The 25,721-nt window shown below is 37.1% G+C and overlaps 1 protein-coding gene and 1 non-coding gene across 2 annotated transcripts; one reads left to right on the top strand and one right to left on the bottom strand.

The window, feature by feature from the left end:
* On the bottom strand, nucleotides 1–22,983 carry LOC115217543 (sarcoplasmic reticulum histidine-rich calcium-binding protein). Its single transcript, XM_029787270.2, has 5 exons — nucleotides 22,728–22,983; nucleotides 6,948–7,019; nucleotides 5,986–6,040; nucleotides 3,370–3,406; nucleotides 1–1,155 (listed from the first exon to the last, which is right to left on the bottom strand). The coding sequence occupies exons 1-5, from the start codon at nucleotides 22,911–22,913 to the stop codon at nucleotides 1,068–1,070; spliced, it is 438 nt and encodes a 145-aa protein (XP_029643130.1). The 5' UTR covers nucleotides 22,914–22,983; the 3' UTR covers nucleotides 1–1,067.
* Nucleotides 11,056–11,175, top strand: LOC115217758. The gene has a single exon (XR_003882203.1). It is a non-coding gene; the product is annotated as a 5S ribosomal RNA (ribosomal RNA).
* Nucleotides 22,984–25,721: the final 2,738 nt, after the last annotated feature.

The raw sequence follows: 25,721 nt of genomic DNA, 5'->3' as shown, positions 1-25,721 counted from the left end.
TTGTTTTTAGTAGTTTAATAATACAATCTTTAAGAAAAGTAAAAAAAAAAGGAATGTAGTTAGAAATAGTTTTCTTCAGTCAAATGAAGAGAATATTACACAGCAGCTAGACCAGTATCTTCCACTGGCCTGTTCGTTGTCCCTTAAGGTGAGACAATGAACAGGTAAGTTTGTCTGGTTAGTAAAAAATGTATGGTGAACATAACAGAACAAAGATCATATCTCCAGATAAACAGTATTTAAAAAAAACAACAATTACTATAATGAATGATTTCTAAGATAGGCACATGGCCACATTTTTTGGTGGGGAAAGGATCGGTTGATTAAGTAAACTCCAGTGCTTGACCGGTGTTTGTTGAATCGATCCTGAATGGATGAAATGCGAAGTTGATATCGGCAGCATTCGAACTCAGAAAGTAAAGAGGAAATGCAAGTTAGCATCACAAATCGTCTTTTTTCTGTTGCTCTACTAGTTCTGCGACCCACCGTCTCAAACAACTATAAATTCTCCTTCCAATCACATTCTACCATCTCGAAAAAAAGAAAGACAAAAAAAAAATGAATTGGACAATGTACCCTAGATATAGAAAACAAACAGGATAGCCATAAATAGAATGTTTTTGACCATAGGCCTGTCTGATCATTTAAGGGCCTAGGGCTAAATGACAACAACTGATGATAATAAAAATACAAATATTCTCAATAAGTTAAGATATGAAAATCTCCAACAATGTAAAGTAGAAAAATGATTACGACAAATCTGTGTTTAAAATGTCTCAAACCACTGACCAAGTGAACGGTAAATGGTTTGTCAGCTTATTGTGGAGAGTGACTGATGGAAAACAAGTGAAATACAAACTTCCCGTTACTTCGAGGGAAGTTCTGTGATTTTCTTTGCAAGATCATTCTGTATAATTAGTAAAAGTGACAGGGTGACTAAACAAGAACAACATTTTATATTCCTAGAACATGCAATGTTATTTTTTCACAAAAACACATACATATATCTGATAACTGTGTCATCAACATGTATGAATGTACAAGACACACAAGAAACAGACATTAAATTAAAGTTCTTCTTTAGTTTTGTCAATCCACTTCTTCATTGAGTGAATATCTTTGTTAATTTCCTTGGTGTCATGGAATGGCAATGCACTGGAAGAAAAAAGAAAAAGAGAAAAAATATTGATAATTTCAGTTTATATGTATTTGTTTTTTCAACCATGGAATAACTTAATAAACTTTTGGATAATTTTCAACTACGAAATAAAAAAAATGAAAAACCGTTTTACTACTAATTTCATATAACAACCAAGTCTCCCTCCGATCAGAGCCTCCTCTCTTAAATAAAAACAACAACAACATTGTACTGTGTAGTTGCAGATATAAAAACATAAGATGGTTAATTACAACTGGAATACCTTTGATCATAATTCAGCACTTTGAAAGAATTATCTCTCTATATATATAAAGCTGAAGTTGTCTGTGTATGGTAGGTTTGGTAGCCTTCAACTAACACTATCTCCTCCAAGACCCTGCGGCACAAGTTGACCAGAATTGAGAGTATGATAGAAGAAGGCTTGCTCTTCCTTCCGTAGAAGAAAAAATTCAAATCAGACCATGTTAACACCAAAAATTATTTACATCAAAAAGGTGCTTTCTTTCTACGAAAATCCCTATTTTTTACGATTTTTTGATTGATGTGTCTTGCAACACTAAGATACCCCTTGACTGTGTGAGACTACAGTAGAGGAAGGCGGCTTTGAATCAGGAGATGAGAAATTTAGGTATGAAAAGAAGGAACAGAACAGAGCAGGTTCCTTGCTTTAGAGAAGCTACATGGCTAAAATAAGAAACTTGAAGCAACAAATACTTCTTGGCCTTCTAAGAAAATCTATATCTCATTGAAGCACTCACTGTTGGAAAATGTTATGAAATTAAGGTTTCCAGGTGAGGTCAGTGGAGATGATCTTTGAAAAGTGTGGGAGGAGGATCTATTTCAGGTTTATGATGTGTTCCAGCATCCCTTGTAGTAAATATGTAATGATTGAATTAATGCTATTAAACAATGAGATCCTATGGAATAATGATAAAAAAAAAATAGCAAAAAACTTATGTAACCCCGAGGTAGCTATGAATCGGCAATCCTATGGCATACAAGCAGGCCCATTCCACAGAACCCTTTCAGATATATTATGCCTTTACCTAGCTAAAGAAAATACTTATTTCTTTATTGCCCACAAGGAACTACACATAGAGAGGACAAACAAGGACAGACAAAGAGATTAAGTTGATTACATCGACCCCAGTGCGTAACTGGTACTTAATTTATCGACCCTGAAAGGATGAAAGCAAAGTCGACCTCGGCAGAATTTGAACTCAGAATGTAGCGGCAGACGAAATACCACTAAGCATTTCACCCGGCGTGCTAACGATTCTGCCAGCTCACCAGCTAAAGAAAATACTGTGCACTCTGGATATTATTCAATTTATTTTTGTATGCTTGTCAATTGTGATGATAACCACAGTGGAGGTGGGCAAGGTGGACTCAGATTGTAATAGTTTATTTTACCATAAATCCTTAACTGTTAAGAGCAATGGATATCTGGTATAAGTGCTGGTGTAAAGATTTAAGGAAAAGAATATGGTATAGTATTAATAGTTATTGCCAAGCTAATATGGCAGTCCAGAAAAATAGGACGAATGCTGCCATTGATTAGCTTCAAGAGGCCATCACCTCTAACTAGCTATGTGACACACAAACCTGTGTCCATTATAACCTTCGAACAGGGGAGGTCAGCAACTTCCCCTTGCTGGTCTGGCATCCACAGACTAGTTTCGACCGAATGTTCGAAGGATTATTTACCTAGAGGCGATGGCCTCTTGGAGCCAATCAATGGCAGCATTCGTCCTATTTTCCTGGACTGCCATATTAGCTTGGCGATAACTGTTAATATCCAGTACCGCTGCTGTAGTCTCCTTTAGAGAGAATTAGAAATAATGATATTTCTAATTTTGAAAACCATTGGATGTATTCCACTGAATTTAAGTAAATAATCCTTTGAATGACATTTCTATATTTAATATGGTACAGTGCTACTGATAATTAACAGTTGATCATTGAGATAATGAGGCAATTGACAAATCTATGAGAAATTTAGAGTTAATGGAGGTGTGGGGTTGGGTGGCTGAATGGGTCACAGGTAACATAAATGAATAACTCAGAAATGCTCTGAATCCATCAGAATAAAAAAAAGAAGGGAAAGTAAGACAAAACACTCTTATGTATTACTCTAAAAAGAGGGAGCAGGTGGTGCCACCACTCAACAATTTGTGTTCATTAAAATAAATTAAATGCAAAATATTTACCTGATGATAGCAGCTGATACTTTATCAACATATCCACCTGAGAAAAAATACAGAAATGATACCAGTAAAAATATATGACAAGGATTATAATATTATTTCTTTATATATTTATATTGGCTTCAAATTTTGACACAAAGCCAGCAATTTCAGGGGAGGGGCTAAGTTGATTATATTGACCCCAATGCTCAACTGGTATTTATTTCACTGACCCTGAATGGATGGAAGGCAAAGTCAACCTTGGTAGTATTTTAAGTAAAGACAGATGAAATACTGCTAAGCATTTTGCCTGGTATAATAACGATTCTGTCAGCTCACCACCTTTTTCTTTAAAGCATCCACTTGTTACAAGGTCCTTAGACCACTGAAAACCTAAGAGCTACTAGAATAAAATGGACGCTAGACAGAAGGCAATAGGTGACGATGTACATTAGGCTTAAAAAAACTGGAGGTCATATTGAAGAGGAAAACAACACTGTGGAAGGGAATTCCAAAGTTCAGAGGTGTGAGGGAAGAAACTGGTACTGTAAAGTGCTTTACGACACTTAGGAGGTAGCACAGTATACCTTATAAAGTTATAAAACGTAACATCATCCTTTTCAAGCCTAGCCAGGCTCATGGGCCCATCTTCTGTGGCATATGTGTTCCCCCCAGCTGGACGGGACGCCAGTCCATCGCAGTGTTATTCAATAAACAGGAAGAGAGAGTGAGAGAAAGTTGTGGCGAAATAGTACAACAGGGGTCGCCAGCACCCCCTGCCGGAGCCTCGTGGAGCTTTAGGTGTTTTCACTCAATAAACACACACAACGACCGGTTTGGGAATCAAAACCGCGATCCTCCGACCGCGAGTCTACTGCCCTAACCACTGGGCCATTGCGCCTCCTTATACAGTTATATTAAAAGCTATTTCCATCAGTACTTATATATACTAATATATAAGACTAAGATTACAATGTTATTCCTTCGTATATTTATAAGTAAAAACTACAATCTGTGAGCATCGTTTCTAATAAAGGAAGTCATCAACTATTGACATGGAACTTAATTCTCAGCTCAGTAGAAATCCAGTTTATCTCTATTTGCATTGGCAATGAATTGAATGAACAAGATAATTTCAGCATTTCAAGGAAAGAATTCACAGTTGAATGCATTTCAGCAAACACCAGCCATGGAACCATTAAGTCAAACTGGTATTATTACACAGACTATCATGTTAGTAGTATAAAGTAATTTCTTTTAAGTCCACAAATTATCATTTCACATTCCAAGGAGACACATATCTGACAACCTTCACCACTTAGTCTGGAATATAATTATCTTACAGCATATTTTGAGATAATTAAGTTTGATTAACGTTAATTTCGAACTTGTCCAGGCAAGATTTTCAAGAAGCTACAGGATATTACTGTTTCGTCTTTTGTAAAGTTATAAAGATTACATGCAGTAATCTAAGCAACAAGTGAATTAGACAAAAGTTATTATGAAAAAGCAATCAAAATAATTATGACTTTTATAATAGAACATCTTTCTTTCTATCAACATCTCATCAAACAAGAGAATGGTTTATATTTATCTCGGATTACAGCAGCAGGCAAAGTAGAAATTACATGTCTAAAATTTCTTATCGTCAAAAATTTCAAGTACTTATACAATCTTATGTTAAATGAGCACATTTGTTCTGTAATGGTCAATTACTTATTACAAGGCACAATAGAACTTCAGCTTACTGAAGTTCATCATCATCATCATCATCATCATTTAACGTCTGCTTTCCATGCTAGCATGGGTTGGACGATTTGACTGAGGACTGGCAAACCAGATGGCTGCACCAGACTCCAATCTGATCTGGCAGAGTTTCTACAGCTGGATGCCCTTACTAACGCCAACCACTCCGAGAGTGTAGTGGGTGCTTTTATGTGCCACCAGTACGGGGGCCAGTTTGGTGGTACTGGCAACGGCCACACCCAAATGGTGCTTTTTACGTGCCACCTGCACAGGAGCCAGTCCAGCGGCACTGGCGACGACCTCGCTCGAATATTTCACATGCCACCAGCACAAGTGCTAGTAAGGTGACGCGGTAACGATCACACTTGAATGGTGTGCTTAACGTGCCATCGGCATGAAGGCCAGCTTGTTGCTCTGGCAACGATTTCACTCGTATGGTACTCTTAGCGCTCCACTAGCAACGGATGCCAGTCTAAGACATATACTCAATAAAAACATTACTTATATCCCATCAGTGTTATAAGTAGGAGCACTACACAGTGAGTGTTCTATATTAGTATGAGGGCTCAAATCTTCCCCTGGATCACAGAGATATCCATCAACTTATGGTTAACTTTATCATCATCAGAGTAGACAAAAAACATAGTGAGTCAAAACTATTGAAAAGGATGCAAGACGCAACGAAAATTTTAGGAAACTAGAAATAAGAAAAAAGTGGAAATTTTACCGGTGAGTGTGTTAAATTATAAGGCACAAAAAAGAAAATGACTCTCCCCCAAACACAACAGAATAGTGATGCCCTTCGTTTCTGAAAGGCTGTCAATATTAATTAAGAAAACTTTTAATAAACCACCCTTAATCATACTTCAGAATGAAAAGGTGAAAATATCTTACCAGGTTTACAGAAGGTGTCACAGACAGCTGAACAAAGATAGCAGTATTTACAATACTGGAAGTGAAAAAAAAAAAAAAAGAGAATCATTATTACATCAATTTTCACCATACAACATCACCATTTTAATTCTTTCTACTATAGACACAAGGCCTGGAATTCTTGGGGAGGGGGCTAGTTAATTACTGGTACTCAAATTGTATTTACTTGACTGACCCTGAAAGAATGAAAGGCAAAGTCAGCCTCAATGAAACTTGGAATATTAATTCTTTTAATACCAATCTTCTAAAGCCCCTACTTAGATAAAAATTTTGATGAAATTCATAGAAATATTACAAGATTTCAGTTGATCAATACTAGCACTGATATATAAAATTAGAGATTTTATTTTTAAAAAATCTTGAAAACATAGGCAGTCTATTCATTAGAAATATAAGATCTACAAGAGTTAAGACCATTCTTCACACCAGACTTTGCAGCAGCTATAGAGTCTCTTCAGACTTCTAAAAGTGAGCAAATTCAACTGATTACACTAGTCTGATTTCATCATCATCATCGTTTAATGTCCGCTTTCCATGCTAGCATGGGTTGGATGGTTCGACCGGGGTCTGAGAAGCCAGGAGGCTGCACCAGGCTCCAGTCTGATCTGGCAGTGTTTCTACAGCTGGATGCCCTTCCTAACGCCAACCACTCCGTGAGTATAGTGAGTGCTTTTTACGTGCCACTGGCAGGGGTGCCAGGTGAGGCTGGCAAATGGCCACGATCAGTTGGTGCTTTTACGTGTCACCGACACGGACGCCAGTCAGGTGGTACGGCATCTGCTACGTTCGGACAGTGCCAACAATTCTATTTGGATATTTGCTCCAGCTTTAAGCCACTATTTTGAATGAAAATCAAAATACAACACATTAATTTTACAATTGAGGTAAAATCTGGTGGTACCAATAGAAACTGTTTTACTTACTTTACACATTTCGCAATTGGGTTTCTGAGGAGATACTAAACAGGGGCAGTCTTTATCACAGAGGCTGCAGAACTGAAACAGAAATAGAATCGGGATTTTATTTCATTTCACATAGCTAAGATAATGCAAAAATTCTGTTTTTAAGTTTTTACTTACTCGACGAAACATAGTTGATACAAGTAAAGTTGTTTACTATCAGCAATACTGAATACAAAGATTTTGATTAAAATGTAGTGAACTGATATAATTCAATATGAAAACAATTTTTGTTTGTCTAGGCACAGAGCCAGTAACAGAAAGTGCAAAATATTTCATTAAGAAATTTTTGTGAATGGTCCTCCTAGGCTTACAAATGACATTTGTAGAAGGGAAATTAATGAGGGTGGTGTAAGCAAAGTTATGTTCGCAGTTAATCCAGTGAGAAATATAAATAATAATGGAATTATTGTATACAGTGCTCAGGTGCACCACAACTTATCAAAAGTGCATATAAAGCATATGCAGTAATGTACAAATGTCTGGAAAGCGAACAATGTATGAGTCAGATACATGCTTGCGTGTGTATGGAGGGGAGAAAAATCAGGTGTAGCGTTGGCGAATCTCAGAAAGCATGGAAGGTTTGAAGGATGCGGTACTCCAACAACAAATAACTGATGCCAGCAGTTTGTTCCATGCTTCAGCAACTCTTAGCGTGAAAAAATGTTTCCAAAAGTCATGGGAGCTGTGCTGTTTTCTGACTTTGTAAATATGTCCACAGGTGCTAGACAGGTAAGGTGCTCAGAGTTATTGTTAGTAAGATGGTTAATAATTTTATGAGTGTCTGCCAAGTCATCTGCCAGACGTCGGTATTCAGATTACTGTTTCAAATATAATGCTTATGATTTCACATTATTTTGAATTAATCACGCATTACTTCATAGCTTTCAGATTTTGATGATGAGGTTGTTTATTTTCAAAATGACTTTGTAGGGTAGGTGTGAAAGGCCAGATATGACAATTTTGAAGATAAAACAAGTAGAATATTTTGGCTGGATATGGCTGGTTTAAATGCCAAAGGGTTAAGGGGGTGTTCATGAAGGTTGTTCTCTATTCTATTCACTGCAGTCCTTGAAACTATGGCACAGGAATTCAGGACTGGCCAGTTTGGGAAATGTCTGCATACTTATAACCTTATACTGAAAACAGTCAAAATGTTGCATAAAAAGTTCCCTACTCAGAAGAATGACCTAATATTTAAAGGTCAACGTGAGAAAAACCAAAGAAACTCAAAACATTCGTGCAACATGTGAAGTGGTCATATTTTATGTAAGGACTTTGACTATACCAAACTGCTGTGAGATTTCTATGAAGCTAATAAAAAAACAAAAAACAGGATTTCAGATGTGATGGATATACAAGAGTCACTTGTTGGTGCACTTGTGAATTGAAGTTTATACATTAGTGGATATAGCAAAAGGATGGTATACTAGAGTAAGAAGTGAAAAATCTCTTTTCCTCTATTGGCAACAAACTTTCTCTTTTCATGCAGAAGATTACATGATTCATTTAAAAAGCATTGATAACATGGAGGTGAGATACAGAAAGCAAGCGTGGAAGATGTATGGAATCTGGGGGGGGGGGGGAAATGAAGCAACCAGCATGAAAGGTGGAATACAAATGGACTGATAGAGTGGTTAAGTATTAGATATAAGCTGATGTGAGCAAGTGAGACAATTATTCTGATGATAGACGTGATGTGAATAGGTAATGAATATTCAATGAAAAACGTGCTATGAGCTCTCCAAAGAGGAGACTAATGCCATCGGAAAACTGAATAAATAGTGAAATTCAATCTGAGGATGATGAGTCATAGATTAGGGGACAAAAATTAGGTCATGTAAGGATATGTTGTATGGTAGGCACATCTATCAATAACTAGATGATAAAATGATGAACACTAATTTGATGATTATAAGGATTATCTATACTATAATTGAGAAAGCTGCTTATTATTATTATTAGCTATTATCTAGTCCCAAGTCAGCCCTGAGTGAGCAGGCTATAATCAAAGACATTCCAACTGTGGCCATATTGTCTTTTATGTAGATCTTATTAAACTTTTCAAAGGATCCTTTCCACAATAGTATGGCATTAAATGAAAGAGAATTGACTGCTGTTTCTAGCAGGCTGAGGGACTGAATAGAGAGTTCTATTAGTTCAAAATTTTGATTCAGCCTGATAGCTACCTTAAAGCCATACATATCTATCAACAGTTCAACCTTACATATTAAACATTAATCTAAAGAGTAGATCGTTCAGTTGGTTGAACAACTGAAAATTCAATGTCAAAACTAACAGATCCATTAAATATGAAAACAATAATGTTTGAAAGACAACCCTCACAAACAGATACTGAGAGATATACATCAGAACTTAAAAATAAACTCTTTGTAGTAATTTTAAGTCAGATCATTGTCATCAAACAACAATACTTAGATTAATAAAGTATCTTCTCACACAGAAATTTTTCATTTTTCATTTGTTTTAGTTGACTACTGTCATGCTTGGGCAGTGCCTTGAAGAATTTTAGTCAAACAAATTGACTCCAGCACTTGTATTTTTCTGAGGCTGGTACTTATGCTCTAGGTCTGTTTTGCTGAACTGCTAAGCTATGGGGATGTAAACACACCAGCACCAGTAGTCAAATGGTAGTGGGGGATAAACAGACAAACACACACACAACAGGCTTCTTTCAGTTTCTGTAAATCAAATCCATTCGCAAGGCTTTGATCAGCCCAAGGCTATGGTAGAAGACACTTGCCCAAGGTGCCAGAACCATGTGCTTGGCAAGCAAACTTCTTATTTCTTTATTGCCCACAAGGGGCTAAACGTAGAGGGAACAAACAAGGACAGACAAACTGATTAAATCGATTACATCGATCCCAGTGCGTAACTGGTACTTAATTTATCGACCCCGAAAGGATGAAAGGCAAAGTCAACCTTGGCGGAATTTGAACTCAGAACGTAAAGACAGACAAAATACCAGTAAGCATTTTGACCGGCCTGCTAACATTTTTGCCACCTCACCGCCTTACAAGCAAACTTCTTACCACACAGCCATGCCAGCACCTATGATACTCTACAACTTGCTTCAGTTTCAAAGCTGCAGTCATGTTGAGGCACCACCATGAAATGCTGGTGTTTCTTTCATTTATGAAATAGAATTACAATTAGGGTGGAATGAATCTATAAATTACAATTGCTTGTTTATGAATTATCAGACCAAGTACTTCTTACAGTTTGATCTCTCAGCTTCGTGATACTTATTCAATTGTAAAGTAGCACTGGTCTCCAATTTTATCAGGAAAAGTGAAACAAATAATACTTCACCCCAAAATATAGAAATACAAGGTTAAACTGCAATTTTTTCCTGTTTTCTTTTCCTTTTGTAGTTTACCCTGTACCCTCTTGCATTGGTCCAGCCTTATGCAACAACATTCTTTAAAATAATACAACTATAATGCAGGCGCAGGAGCGGTTGTGTGGTAAGTAGCTTGCTTACCAACCACATGGTTCCGGGTTCATTCCCACTGTTTGGCACCTGGGCAAGTGTCTTCTACTATAGCCTCAGGCTGACCAAAGCCTTGTGAGTGGATTTGGTAGATGGAAACTGAAAGAAGCCCGTCGTATGTATATATATATAATATATATATATATGTATGTGTGTGTATGTTTATGAGTCTGTGTTTGTTCCCTCAACATCGCTTAACAACCGATGCTGGTGTGTTTGTGTCCCTGTAACTTAGCATCCTTGAAAGGATGACAGGCAAAAATCAACCTTGGTAGAATCTGAACTCAGAATGGAAAGCCAGAAGAAATGCCACTAAGAATTTTGTCTTGTATGCTAATGAATCTACCAGTTTGCTGTCTGAACGATGGACAGAATTTGTCGAGGCAGATTATTCTACAGCTGAATGCCCTTCCTGTTGCCAACCCTCATCTGTTTTCCAAACAAGGCAATACTTTTCCCATAGGAAAACATGTTTTACTTGAAAAACTGGAAACGAGCAACTTCAACTTGGAAGACAATGATACTTATTTACAACTATTATGTGATATCTAGACAAAGGCTTACGGCCATATCACATTGAAAGCACCGGTTCTCGTCTGATCACCGAAGTTAAGCAACGTCGAGCCTAGTCAATACTTAGATGGGTGACCGCTTGGGAAAACCTAGGTGCAGTAAGCATAGCACATTGTTTGTGGAGGCGCAATGGCCCAGTGGTTAGGGCAGTGGACTTGCGATCATAGGATCGCGGTTTCGATTCCCAGACCGGGCGTTGTGAGTGTTTATTGAGCGAAAACACCTAAAGCTCCACAAGGCTCCGGCAGGGGATGGTGGTGATCCCTGCTGTACTCTTTCACCACAACTTTCTCTCACTCTTACTTCCTGTGTCTGTTGTACCTGTATTTCAAAGGGCTGGCCTTGTCACTCTCTGTGTCACGCTGAATATCCCCGAGAACTGCGTTAAGGGTACACGAGTCTGTGGAGTGCTCAGCCACTTACACGTTAATTTCACGAGCAGGCTGTTCCGTTGATTCGGATCAACCGGAACCCTCATCGTCGTAACCGACGGAGTGCTAAAAGAAGATAAAAGCACACAAAAACATAAATATACACATATATGACAGGTTTCTTTCAGTTTTGGTCTAGCAAATCCACTCACAAGGCTTTGGTCAACCCGAGGTTATAGTAGAAGTTGTTTACCCAAGGTGCTGTGTAGTGGGACAGAACCCAAGAACACATGATTGGGAAGCAAGCTTTTTAACCACACAGCAGTTTAACCCTTTCATGTTCAGATTACTCTGTTAAATGTAATGCTTTTTCACTCAAATTGTTTTGAATTAATCCTGCATTATCTCATAGCTTTGAGGTTTCAATGATGTGAATATTTATTTTTAGAATGTCAATGTAGGTTAGGTGTGAGAGGTTAGATATGGCTAGTTCAAATATAAATGATGTAGAATATTTGGGCTGGATATGGCCAGTTTAAACATTAAAGGGTTAAACCAACAGCCACTCTGCTTCATGTTCCCTCTTCTCTGTTAGGAGGCACAAGCACTTACACCCACATGTACACACATGACAGAAACTTCTGCCTAGCAAAATCAATCACAAGGCTTTGGTCAGCCAAAGGCTATAGCAGAAAACACTTGCCCAAGGTGCCACGTGTCTTAAATTCAATGAAACAGCTTTGACTATCATAATTCTTAAATGTCATCCAGAGAGAGACCTGCTGTCACAATATTTTATGTATGGGATGTTACAAACAAAGTAGAAAAAATATGAGGCCAGATGAAAAAATATGCATGCATGTACATACATACATGTGTGTGTGTACATACATACATTTTCCCAGTAAGAAGTTATCTCTTAAAGTTTCTGTCTTTCTTAAACTTCTTCCAGGAAACCTTGACATAATTTACTTCATTACATTTTTCAAGGCATTTTAATTTATTTTAGCATTGTAAAGCTCCATAAAATAAGCTGACAGTTGGAGTTTGGACAGCTCCCGGTTAGCCAACTCATATATATCTTAATCTTCTTCTAAGAATGTCAATTAATTTACTCTTTTACTTGTTTCAGTCATTTGACTGTGGCCATGCTGGAGCACCGCCTTGAGTCGAACAAATTGACCCCAGGAATTATTCTTTGTAAGCCTAGTACTTATTCTATCGGTATCTTTTGCTGAACTTCTAAGTTACAGGGACATAAACATACCAGCATCGGTTGTCAAGCGATGTTGAGGGGACAAACACAGACACACAAACACATAAACACACACACACATATATATACATATACACGACGGGCTTCTTTCAGTTTCCCTCTACCAAATCCACTCGCAAGTCTTTGGTCAGCCCGAGGCTATAGTAGAAGACACTTGCCCAAGGTGCCATGCAGTGGGACTGAACCCGGAACCATGTGGTTCGTAAGCAAGTTACTTACCACACAGCCACTCCTATGCCTAGTGAAATTTAGCGAAATCAATTTTTAAAAATTATTTCCTCTTTCTGCAAGCTGCTAAGAATTATCTTTTGTTTCAGTTATTGGAAATGTGGCCAAGCTGGGGCAACATTTTGAAGGGTTTTAGTTGAACAAACCAACCCCAGTACTTATATTTTAAAGTCTGTTACTTAATCTATTAGTCACTGTTGCCAAGCTGATAAGTTATGGGGACATCAACAAACCAACAATGGTTGTCAAATGGTGGTGGTGGTGACAAATACAAAGACACACATGCATGTATATATCCAATGGGTGTCTTTCAGGTTCTGTCTACTAAATCTACTCAGGTGGCTTGGGTTGATAGAAGATAATTGCCAAAAGTGCCATGCAGTGGGACTGAACCCGAAATCATGTGGTTGGGAAGCAAGCTTCTTATCACACAACCATGCCCACTAGTTTATTTATTTATATTTTACTCAACTAAGAGGAAGATTTGAATTGGGAAGGATCTTTAGCATGCACCATTCAGTATATCAGTCCATAACTTATTTACTTAAAATCAAGCCAATGGTCCACTTGAGTGATTTCCCTTGGTTAATTATATTTTGAATTATACACACACCTCCACACTAAAAAAAAGATAGATTTATAAAAGACTTCAGTTCAATCCTGTATCAAGTTAGTTTCAGCAGTATATATATTTATTAGAACTGATAACAAAATCATAGTTTGATTTCATGAGAGACAACCTACTAAGTGATATTAGACTTTTACCATGCAGGAAAAGTTTAAAACTTCTTAAGGGAGTCAATATAGGTTCTTTTTGATCATGGGCATAGATAACATTGACCAATTACTGCAGCAGCGATAGGAAATTCTGCATGAAGTTATTGTAATATTTCCAATGACATCTCAATTGTTTTTAATTGTTTTTTTTTTCGTAAGTCAGTCAAACACACTCGAAACTTGACCACCTCGCTGTATCAAATCCACAAGCTGCCTACTTGTTGTTTAACTAGCTAGAAATAGCAGCTACTAAAACCATACCCTACCATTTCAGACAAGTCTGGTTCCACTTAAAAAGCACCTGTGCTGGTGCTGCGTTAATGCACCCGTGCCAGTGCAGCATAAATGCAGTCATACTGGTGACATGTAGAAAGCACCTATCATACTCTGTTAAGTGGTTGGTACTAGAAAGGGCATCCAGCTGTAGAAACCTTGCCTCAACAGACAGTTGGAGTCAGGACAGCTCCCTGCTAGCCACCTTCATGTCAAACCATCCAACCCATGGAAAGCAGACATTAAACGATGATGATGATGATGAGACATGATGGCGAATATGGTCCTGGGTTTGTGTGAAGGGAAAAGAGGGGATGATCATATCTGGAATACCTTTGATCACAAGTCTACTTGATCAGGGCTAACCTAATATTAACCCTTTAGTATTCAGATTATTCTGTCAAATGCATCATCAACATCATCGTTTAACGTCCGCTTTCCATGCTAGCATGGGTTGGACGATTTGACTGAGGACTGGCGAACCAGATGGCTGCACCAGGTTCCAATCTTGATCTGGCAGAGTTTCTACAGCTGGATGCCCTTCCTAATGCCAACCACTCTGAGAGTGTAGTGGGTGCTTTTTACGTGCCACCTGTTTTTGAATTAATCATGTGTTACCTCAGAGCTTTGAGATTTTAACGATGTGATTGTTTATTTTAGAATGACATTGTAGCACAGGTGTGAGAGGCCAGATCTTGTTACTTTTGACATAAAATAGGTAATATATTTGGGCTGGATATGGCTGGTTTAAATGCTAAAGGGTTAAACAAGAACTTAGCACTTAGTTTCTCAAATATAGCTGGGGATAAAATAGGGTGTACAGGTAGAATTCAACCACTAAATGACTGTGTACCTTATGTTTCCAGACCTCTGAATGAGGATAGCTCATATAAAGGAGTGGTTTACTTATTAAACATTCACTGTTGCTCACCACTATAGCAGTTATGTATTTTCTCTCCAAGACCTACTCTGATTACACAAAATGACTACAGCAAACAAGCAGGCATTTTGACACTCATAACTGGTAAATACTTATTTCTTTACTACCCACAAGGGACTAAACACAAAGGGGACAAACAAGGACAGACAAACGGATTAAGTCGATTATATTGACCCCAGTGCATAACTGGTACTTAATTTATCGACCCCGAAAGGATGAAAGGCAAAATCGACCTCGGCAGAATTTGAACTCAGAACGTAACGGAAGACGAAATATCGCTTAGCATTTCACCCGGCGTGCTAACGATTCTGCCAGCAAGCCACCTTATAACTGGTAAATACTGAAAGATCAAACCTATAAGCTGCAGATCTATTATATCGATCTTTGTCTAGACTGACCCCAACCTCAATCATCTCTCCTCCAGCAATTGTAGAACACTTCAACCTTTAACCTACTTCTCCCAAATTTACCACTGCCAGTTTTTTTTTGGTCCTTTTTTTTTTATTATTATTATATCAATTTCAATCAATGAGATTGAAAAGCTGTTGGCTTTGGCACCCAGACATTTGTAATCTATTAAACAAAGAAGCATTGTTTTGAATTTGATCCAGAACACATATGATTCAGGAAAGTGTAGCTTACTCTCATATAAGAAACAGAAAAATTCTGTTGTTAAAAAAAGCACGTTTCTTTTACGTCTTCCCCCAAAAACATACAGGAGTACCGATGTAAAAATATAAATACTTTTTGAGATCAAACAAGGGATCTTTTCGGTTTGAACGGCAGTTTTTTCTAGCGGTGTCATATGAAATTGTCACCCATAATTATAACCCTAGTATCGATCTATTGCATTTCAATCTATTTAAGGATTTGGGTTAGGGGTGGGGGGGAAGGGTATCTTTTTTTCTTCACAAATGTAAATAAACCCAATCTGTTTCTTAAATGAGGGACATATTCATATGGCACAGAATGTTTTTTTTTACCTGAATAGACGTCATTGATTGGTTGAAATTGCAGAAATTGAAGAAAAAAAACAACAAATATCTTACAAACTATAGAATTTTCTCAATATAGCCAAGAGTAAAAGATGTTTTATAAACACATTCTACCAGTATACGAAGTTTAAAATTTTTTAGTTACCTAGAAATTACGTTAAAAACTGCCGTTCAAACTGAAAAGATCCCAAACAAGTTTAGAATGTTTGCTCCTTACATTTTTCTAACAAATCTCCTTACTAACTATCTTCATGTAGTCGTCTATCATTCTCTCTTCTACCATTCTCTTATTCTGCTTCTCTTCCATTATGTCTTCCTCTTATCTATATCTCTCCCTTGTTCTAATTCTCTTTCGTCACTCACTATACTTCTGCCAAGAATGAGACATCATAGATTAGCCTTACTGTGGGCAAGGTAACCCCACTAGTGCTGGAGTCACAATAAAATGCATTGTCTACATTTTGTAAAGTGACTGGCAATAGGAAGAGTATCCAGCCATATTACACTATGCGAAAAATAGAATATACAAGTGAGATGTCCTTGACCCGTCTAAGGGAGCAGTAATTCTAAATAAGAAGTGACTTAGACAGTAAGGATTGTTGTGAATATCTCTATGCCAACATAGAAAAAGACAACAAAGATGACACTATGTTCTTTCTTTCTTTCTCTCTCACACACACACGGATAGAGATTAATAGTTGATACCATTGAGAACTTAGAATTAAACTGCTGGAGTAAGAAAAAGTTCTTTCTTATTAGAGAAGTGTAATACACACACACACACACACACCGATATTTGTAAATATGCATGGAATTGAAATAATTCAAGTTAATTCTACAGTTAAAATACTTCTTCAAAAACCCAAAATGTTAGTAAAAAAACAAAAAAAAAAACCAGATCTACATTAAACTTTCTAATTAGAGATGATACAGTGCCATGAATTACACAAAAGTTGTTACAAAAACATGAATATTTAGAATTATCCTAATTTTGTTTTCATCTTTTAGTCAAGAAGGAGAAAGGTATTCTAGCCTGTGTTGTGGCAACAACTGGATTCCACTAAAGATATCCAACATGCCAAGTGATGGTGAACTACTTTATATCAATACTTCCAGTTTATTATCTGTCAGTAATTTTGACGATATTGACAACTTTGGCAATATTTTGATGCCAAAAATTAAAACCCCATTAATATGGTACACCAATACAAACATGTTTTATAAAGTAAAACTGCCAAAATAATAATCCTTTCTACTATAGGCACAAGGCCTGAAATTTTTGGAAGGTGGGGACTAGTCGATTACAGGTACTTGTTTTATTGACCCCAAAGGAATGAAAGGAAAAGTCAGCCATGATGTAATTTGAACTCAGAATGCAAAGACGACAGATGAAATGCCACGAAGCATTTTGCCTGGTGTGCCAACGATTCTACCAGCTTACTGCCTTATTGACCCAAATAATAATAATCTTCCAATTTCAGAAACTACTTTCATTGGTTTTTTAATTAAATAAAAAAAAAAAGCTGATTTCAGTAATCCCTGTAATTAGCTTTATCTTTCTTAATTGTAAATTCACACCATGGTGTTAACACACATAATGCAAGGACCATTAAAAATGGTAACTTGAAATAATTATGCATGGAGGAAAACAACACCCAAACAACATTAGTCAGCGACTAATATTATTTTAGGTAAATTGGGAAAAATGTGAGTCAACTCTGGACATGTCCTAATCTTATTATGACCTCATTAGCATGACACAGATTTCAGTGTGCACGCTGAAAAAAATGGTGCAAGTATTAGTAAATAAATGTATAAGTTTGTACACCAAGTGGTATAGAAAAAGCTGTTTGTTTAGATGGATTTCATCAAATTTGGCATTATATTTGTTTTCTTTTTAACTTTTTTTTGAGAAGAAATCAATAAAGTACATGAATTTCAAACAACTGCCTCACCTATAAATTGAAAGCCTTGTCTCTAATCTATCTGTATTATCATTATATTTTGGAAAGAAGTAATCATTAAAAAGTGAGAATATTTTCTCTATGTCATGCTGTTAAAGAAATCTAGTTGTCAATGATGTAGCATTTTATTCTCTTACTTGTTTCAGTCATTTGACTGCGGCCATGCTGGAGCACTGCCTTTAGTCGAATCAAATCGACCCAGGGACTTATTCTTTGTAAGCCTAGTACTTATTCTATCAGTCTCTTTTGCCAAACTATTAAGTTATATATATATATATATATATATATATATATACATATAAATATATATATATGACGGGCTTCTTCCAGTTTCCGTCTACGAAATCCACTCACAAGGCTTTGGTTGGTTCGAGGCTATAGTAGAAGACATTTGCCCAAGGTGCCACGCAGTGGGACTGAACCCAGAACCATGTAGTTCGTAAGCAAGCTACTTCCCACACAGCTACTCCTATATATATGTGTGTGCGTGTGTGTCTATATGAGACGTCTAAGAGACCATAAGTCAGGGAAAAGATGGAAACGTAGTAGAATAGGTAATATTATCCAAAATGTATAGTATTATATATCCTCCAGGGCTGGTCTCACCAACTGCTTTCGTGTAAAGAACACAAAGGAATCAGTTTGTTACCTAACACTCCATTGTATTCCTTATGCAAAACCGATTGGTAGGACCAGCCGTGATGGATATTTAATACTATACATTTCAGATAATATATATATATATATATATATATATATCATCATCATCATCGTTTAACGTCCATTTTCCGTGCTAGCACGGGTTGGACGGTTCAACCGGGGCCTGGGAAGCTAGGGGCTGCACCAGGCTCCAGTCTGATCTGGCAGTGTTTCTACAGCTGGATGCCCTTCCTAACGCCAACCACTCCGCGAGTGTAGTATATATATATATGTATATATATATATATATATATATATATATATACACACTTGTGCCATGCATCACCAAATTTGTATGGCAATATCTGAACTTAAAAGACATGCTAGTTCGCAAAAACATTCCTTCAGAATCAGATTCCAAAGGGCAAAGATACAGAAGAAACTTGAATAATATCTGTCACTTGTGTTTTAAACTCTGTCAGTCAGCAGCTGGTCTTAAAAGTCATCTAAGGGCTCATCAACGGAGTGATTGTGCTGTGTGATGGGGCATGGTGTGTGTGTGTTGATGGGATGGCTATCATTTGTCAAGATGAAGCATCATCATATATATACATATATAGTCCAACCCATGCCAGCATGGAAGGCAGATACTAAATGATGATGATAATATATATATATATGACAAGTTTTTTCCAGTTTCCGTCTATGAAATCCACTCACAAGGCTTTGGTCAGCCCAAAACTATAGTAGAAGACACTTGCCCAAGTTGCCATGCAGTAGGACTGAACCTGGAACCATGTGGTTGGGAGGTAAACATTTTGCCATACAGCCATGCCAGAGCCTTGATAATTTCAACTTAAACTAGTTATATTTGCTCAAAGAATTTATTTTGCAAGAGGCAATAGCTACTTGATTAAAGAATGTGAATCATTCTCTCCAACCCTCGTCTAATATTGGAAGTTTTTTTTTTGGGGTGGTGGAATGGGGGTAGTTAATGTTAAAGACAGAAACGACAGCAGTAATGCTCTCTCTCCACGCATAAATCAATGAACGGTTGAAAGATGGTTGAAAGCTATGTTGAAGCCAATATTATTCCACATGTTTTGATCACATTGCAGTATTGTGCTGTTTATCACACTGCATGTAAGGGTTTGGTGAGTGTATAAATCAGAAATGGACAGAAATCATTTAGATCAATGGTTCTCAACCATTTGTTTGCCAATGGATTTCTTTGATTCCTATTTTACACTACTGGACCCTCACAACTATTTACTATATGTAAAAAGATCTTACTATGTTTTTATAATTATATATTATCAGGAATTGGGATCTTTTCGGTTTGAATGGCAGTTTTTTCTAGCAGTGTCATATGAAATTGTCACCCATAATTATGACCCTAGTATCGATCTATTGCATTTCAATCAGTTTTAGGGTTAGGGTGGGGGGAAGGGTATCTTTTTTTCTTCACAAATGTGAATAAACCCAATCTGTTTCTTAAACGAGGGACATATTCATATGGCACAGAATGTTTTTTTTTTACCTCAATGGAGGTCATTGATTGGTTGAAATTGCAGAAAAAAAAACAACAAATATCTTACAAACTATAGAATTTTCTCAAGAAAGCCAAGAGAAAAAGATGTTTTATAAACACATTCTACCAGTATACGAAGTTAAAAATTTTTTAGTTATCTAGAAATTATGTTAAAAACTGCCATTCAAACCAAAAAGATCCAGGAATTGTATAAAAAAAAAAATAGTGTTTTGTAAAAGTATAACCAATCTATTGCACATAATAAAATCTTATATGGGTCCCAGTTGAAAATCAATGATTTAGATTATTTTTTATGAGCAAGAGTCTAACTGATAAATAATGATGACTTCTAACTTGATCACAACTTCTTGAGGTAGAGGGTAATCGATCAAAGCGATACTAGTACTTATTTTATAGACTCAAGTAAGAATTCAAGTCTCAGTCAATATTGGCGGAATTTGAAACCAACGCAAATAAATAAAATCGTAATATTGATTTCTAACAGACACAAGGTCTCGATCTGAAGGGGTAAATTCAATTATAATCAACCACAGTACTTGACCAGTATTAGGCGGAAAAAGGCGGCGAGCTGGCAGAAACGTTAGCACGCCGGGCGAAATGCTTAGCGGTATTTTGTCTGCCGCTACGTTCTGAGTTCAAATTCCGCCGAGGTCGACTTTGCATCTCATCCTTTCGGGGTCAATTAAATAAGAACCAGTTATGTACCGGGGTCGATATAATCTGTTTGTCTGTCCTTGTTTGTCCTCTCTGTGTTTAGCCCCTTGTGGGTAGTAAAGAAATAAGTATTAGTCGGAAATCAAAGTTGGCTTCGTCGGGATTTGAACTTAGAACGTAAAAAGGCAATAACTAAACACTGTAAGACAATCCATATTAGTTTCTTAAAGTTTAAGAGTGAATGAAGGGTATTGAAATAAGTTGATCGTCCTGCACGACGCCCCAAAGCCTGTGAATAGAAATACTGTGTTCCCGTAATCGGTGGTCGAAATTAGGTCGCCGGCATAGTTCGAAGGGTGCGTCTTTCTTCTGCACTGCGGCGTTCACCCAGGAACAGCCAAAAAAGCCAATATCGCAATATCGATGATGATAGTTGTCATCAATCACCGCCGCGACGATTATTATTATTACCAGGCACCATCATCATCGCTTACATAACGTAATGCATGAAACATCCGGTCTATAGGAATTTATTTAGGACACACACACATGCGCGAAAAGTAATTTAACAAATGTCAACGTTAATTGAAACATAAATAAAAAAAATGAGTAGGAAGTATCGGGACATAAATGGATTAGATGTGTTAAATGAATATATGCATGTGTATATATATATATGTATGTTATGACAGCTTAAGTAAACTTGTAAATATTGTTTGACGTTCTTCTTATCTTGTTGCACACAGGTGAAAAAGAACCGATTGAAGTCGTTACAGATTGTTTCCAATTATTTTAAGGAGCGTCATAGTTTGAAAAGTAGATTACCGAATTTTTGGTCAGAGCTGATAACAAGATTTATGGCGAGATTAGGTTAGATATGGGGGGATCTGTATGTGATAAGATGAAGTTTATAAAGAGGCATGGGAAGATTCTAAAGGAATTTACAAGCCTGAAAGATGTTGAGGAATTTCAAGATTCGCAGAGAGATTTCATAAAAGGCCAAGTAATCAGGAATTGACATTTACAAAAGGAATTTAAAAACGAGGAACATGGTAGAATTTATCAACGGAATAAGGAGATCTACAGCATTTTGTAACATATTCAAATATATAGATTTATGGGGTTTCTGATTTCTTTTTTTTATACTAGGCACACAATCAAATTGATCGACAGAGAAGCCTGCAATATTAGAGGTGCTTAATTTCATCGATCCAGCGGTGTATTATTGGTACTTTAATCGATTAGAATAGTATGACTTGTAGTTATTCCATCGACTGCAAGATATTATTGGTAAATTGTTTCATCGGTACCAAATTGATGATGGCGGAATTCGAACACAAGAGATGGTTGTATTAAACTAAATAAAACACAGACAACAACAGAGGCGTTCTCAACCGTCATCGCCATTTCCAAAACCTCAAATGAATGAACTGACCAATTCCTTATATAGAAAACAGAACTGTTCTGATTCTATCGTCCGGACAGTTAAGTTTTTAAAGGAAAAAAATAAAACACAGTCGTGATTTCAATAAATTTTAAACAGAAAAGTTGTTTTCCATGCTTAACCAGTTCTTATAAATACAGAATGGTATTTCGGGGGGAAATATCAAGTTATCAGTTAAGTGTGTTGAGAAATAAAATTACAAATTCTTATATAAATAGATTATGATATCGTGAAGTAATGTTGCACAGTTTTAGGTAAATCGCATTTTATGTTTGGACAAGACCTTGCAGTGTCGACTTGCAAGAAGTTCCGGAATTTACAGGGAATCAATAAAAATGGGATCAGTGACAGGTTGAAGGAATGCGGTGAGGTGGGGGCGATGTTTGGACTAAAATAAACCTAATCAAGACTAAAATAGACCTTATCTCGACTCATTGATAAAGCCTGTCGAGATAGGACAGATAGGATAGATAGATGGATAGATAGAAGGATAGACAGAACGAAGTGAAGGAAAGAGCTTTTATCGATCCTGGTTCGCACCTACCTTACAATATTCACAGTAGCCGCAAACTGAACCCCGAGCATATTCAATTTTTTCATCGTCTACTTGGACTTTTTCCGCTGTATCTTTTGCCTCCGAACTCTGTTCTTTCACATCGGCTTCGGCCTTAATTAGATTTAATAAACAAACCAGGAAGAGGAAACCTGCGACAAGATTGCGGGACAACATGCTTCCACGATGTTCCTCGGCAACTAACAACTGTCTAGTAGTACGGGGTTACCTCCCTTCTTTTCTTTTTTTTCAGCGCTTCACTGCGATGCTTGTGTTCAAGTGTTTAACCAGTGCCAGTTAACGTGGGTTGTTTCTATTGGCTGCTATCTGGCACCTCGCCGAGCTGACTCAAGCGATTTTATGTTAATCATAGTAGATTTGAAAATAACTATTTAGCTAGTAGTCTTTCTTTGTAGCCTTTTTGTTTTGTTTTTCTAGTCCCAGCTACATATAAGAAAAATGCAGTCTGGTATGCAACGCAATTTATTGTATAAAATTAGCAGTAACCTCCTCCAAAAATAAATTTAGCAAAAATAATGTGATAAAAATAATTTCCACATGGGATTTCCCTAAATTTCCCTGCTTGTTATGAATGGCAGACTTGGATGAAAACCGGAAATTAATTAGCTGGATATTTGAATGAGGCCAGTTAAAAGATATTGGTAATGAGGGAAGGCTTCTTACCTGAGTAATTAGTGTTCTGTAGTGCATTAATTTATTACAGTCATGGCCATGGTAGAATACTGCCTTCAATGGCTGTTGTTGTTGTTTAATCCCAGGTCAATCTGAGTGAGCAAACCTATGATCAATGGCTCTCTAGCCATGACCATCATGCTATATTTTCAGATATGGTTTGGAGGGATTTTGGTTAGCTGGGGGGTGGGGGTTTAGTGATTGGTTGGGATGAATTTTGCTGCGTGCTGTTTCCTAAATACATCCAAGTCCATTTTAAATTTTTGATGAATCTGTTCATTTGTACATAAGCTTTTCTATATTTACAATGCTTACTTGCTTGAGGTTGTATCATTGTTTACCAGTACGGAATCATGAATATATGATGTGTTTTGGCTAAATTGAAAAGGTCGCAAGATGCAACAAAAATTTTAGGAAAATAGAAATAAGAAATAAGTGGAGATTTTACCAGTGAGTGTATTAAATTATAAGGCACAAAAAGCAATGACTCTCCCCAGACACAACAAGATATGCTTCAACACACGAACTCACATAAAGAATCTTGCAAACCAAATCCCAAAACGAAATTAAATAGGTACTTATTCATGTTGTGAGAGGTGGGAAAATTATACGTTCATGGCAGACAAATGATTCTATTTAACCCAGGAACAAGCAGAAACCAAAAGAATCTGTCTTCTCACAATTGCTAATTCCTTTCTCTCTTTTGATTGTGGTGCACATCTTGATTTATAAGCAAGTGTTTGCAGGAAGTCATGGAAAATTCCATTTGAAATCATACAATTGAATGATTACAGCTGAAATATTATATTTCTTTACTATCCACAAAGGGCTAAACACAGAGGGGACAAATAAGGACAGATAAGGGATTAGTCGATTACATCGACCTCAGTGCGTAACTGGTACTTATTTAATCGACCCTGAAAGGATGAAAGGCAAAGTCGACCTCGGCGGAATTGGAACTCAGAATGTAATGGCAGACGAAATACGGTTACGCATTTCGCCCAACGTGCTAACGTTTCTGCCAGCTCGCCGCCCTACAGCTGAAATATTATGTGCTGACCAATACGCTGAGCATTGGTTGATGTGCTGTGGCCTATCTCTCGTTACTGAGCTAATACAGTTTCAATTCTACACTTCACTACAATAATATATCTAAGTCTACATTATCCAATATTCCTTGTTCAAGATGGTAGGTGTAATCTACTGCTATATCTTGCAGGCTGTGTGACCACCTGGGTGCTTCTTTTATTGATGAACAAGAATAAATTTGAATAGATAAGAGATGAAGAATTATGTACATTATTTACATTAGACAGATATTTGTCCTCATCTTAATCACTATGCCATATACCCACGGGCATATGGCATAGTGGTTAAAAGCATGGGCTATTAACCCCGAGATTCCGAGTTCAATTCCAAGCAGTGACCTGACTAATAATAATAATAATAACATTGAAAAATACTTTAGGAATAAGAACCCAGGTTTGAAATTTCCTCAAGACACCTGAAGAAAGCTGGAGGGTATATCAGCAGAAACGTGTTAACAACAAACAAGATGAGGACAAATATCCGTCGAATGTAAATAATGTAAATAATGATGAATAAATTTATTTTTGTTATTTAGAAGTTCATAATTGTAAGAAATTTCATGCCTAGAATTATCAGAGAGAGAGAGAGAGAGGTAAGTGAATACAGAGATTACAGTCTAGGTTTTAAAAGAATTTTGCCAAAGTGTTTCATACATTTCAAGTTGTGAATGTAATTTCTAATTACTTTGGCATCAATGTTGTCTTTGTTAGAAGTTTGCCCCCCAACCACATGATTTTGAGTTTTTCCCCACTGAGTGGTACTTTGGGGTAAAGTTTCTAACTATAGCCCAAAGCCGACCAGAGCCCTGTGAGTAGATTTGGTGGACAGAAAGTACCCCCTCCTGTCATAAAGGGAAAAAGAAAAACGGGGCATTGCCGGCGATGGCATGTCCTGAAACCCCTTCGGTGGGATGTGTGCCACTGGAGGGGGGGAAGATGATAACCTCGTCAATGGGATGTGTGCCACCGAGCAAAGGAATTGAGGCCCATCCCAGTGAAAGTGGTGAAGAATATATTTTCTTCTATCTCAGGGGAGGGGCTATTAACAGTTTTGTGGAGTATAATATGGATAGTCAGGTCCTAGGAGATCCAACTTACATTGACAACCCAGAGTGGCTGCTCAGGTGCTGGAAAGAAAGTATTGTGATCTCATAATTGACTCGTGTAAAAACGAAAATATAGAATTTTTTTGGGGAGCTCTGGA

Source organism: Octopus sinensis, linkage group LG11, assembly GCF_006345805.1.
Source record: "Octopus sinensis linkage group LG11, ASM634580v1, whole genome shotgun sequence".
Classification (NCBI taxonomy): Eukaryota; Metazoa; Mollusca; class Cephalopoda; order Octopoda; family Octopodidae; genus Octopus; species Octopus sinensis.
The sequence above is the reverse complement of the archived record's forward strand: the minus strand, read 5'-3'. Positions and strand labels throughout refer to the sequence as shown.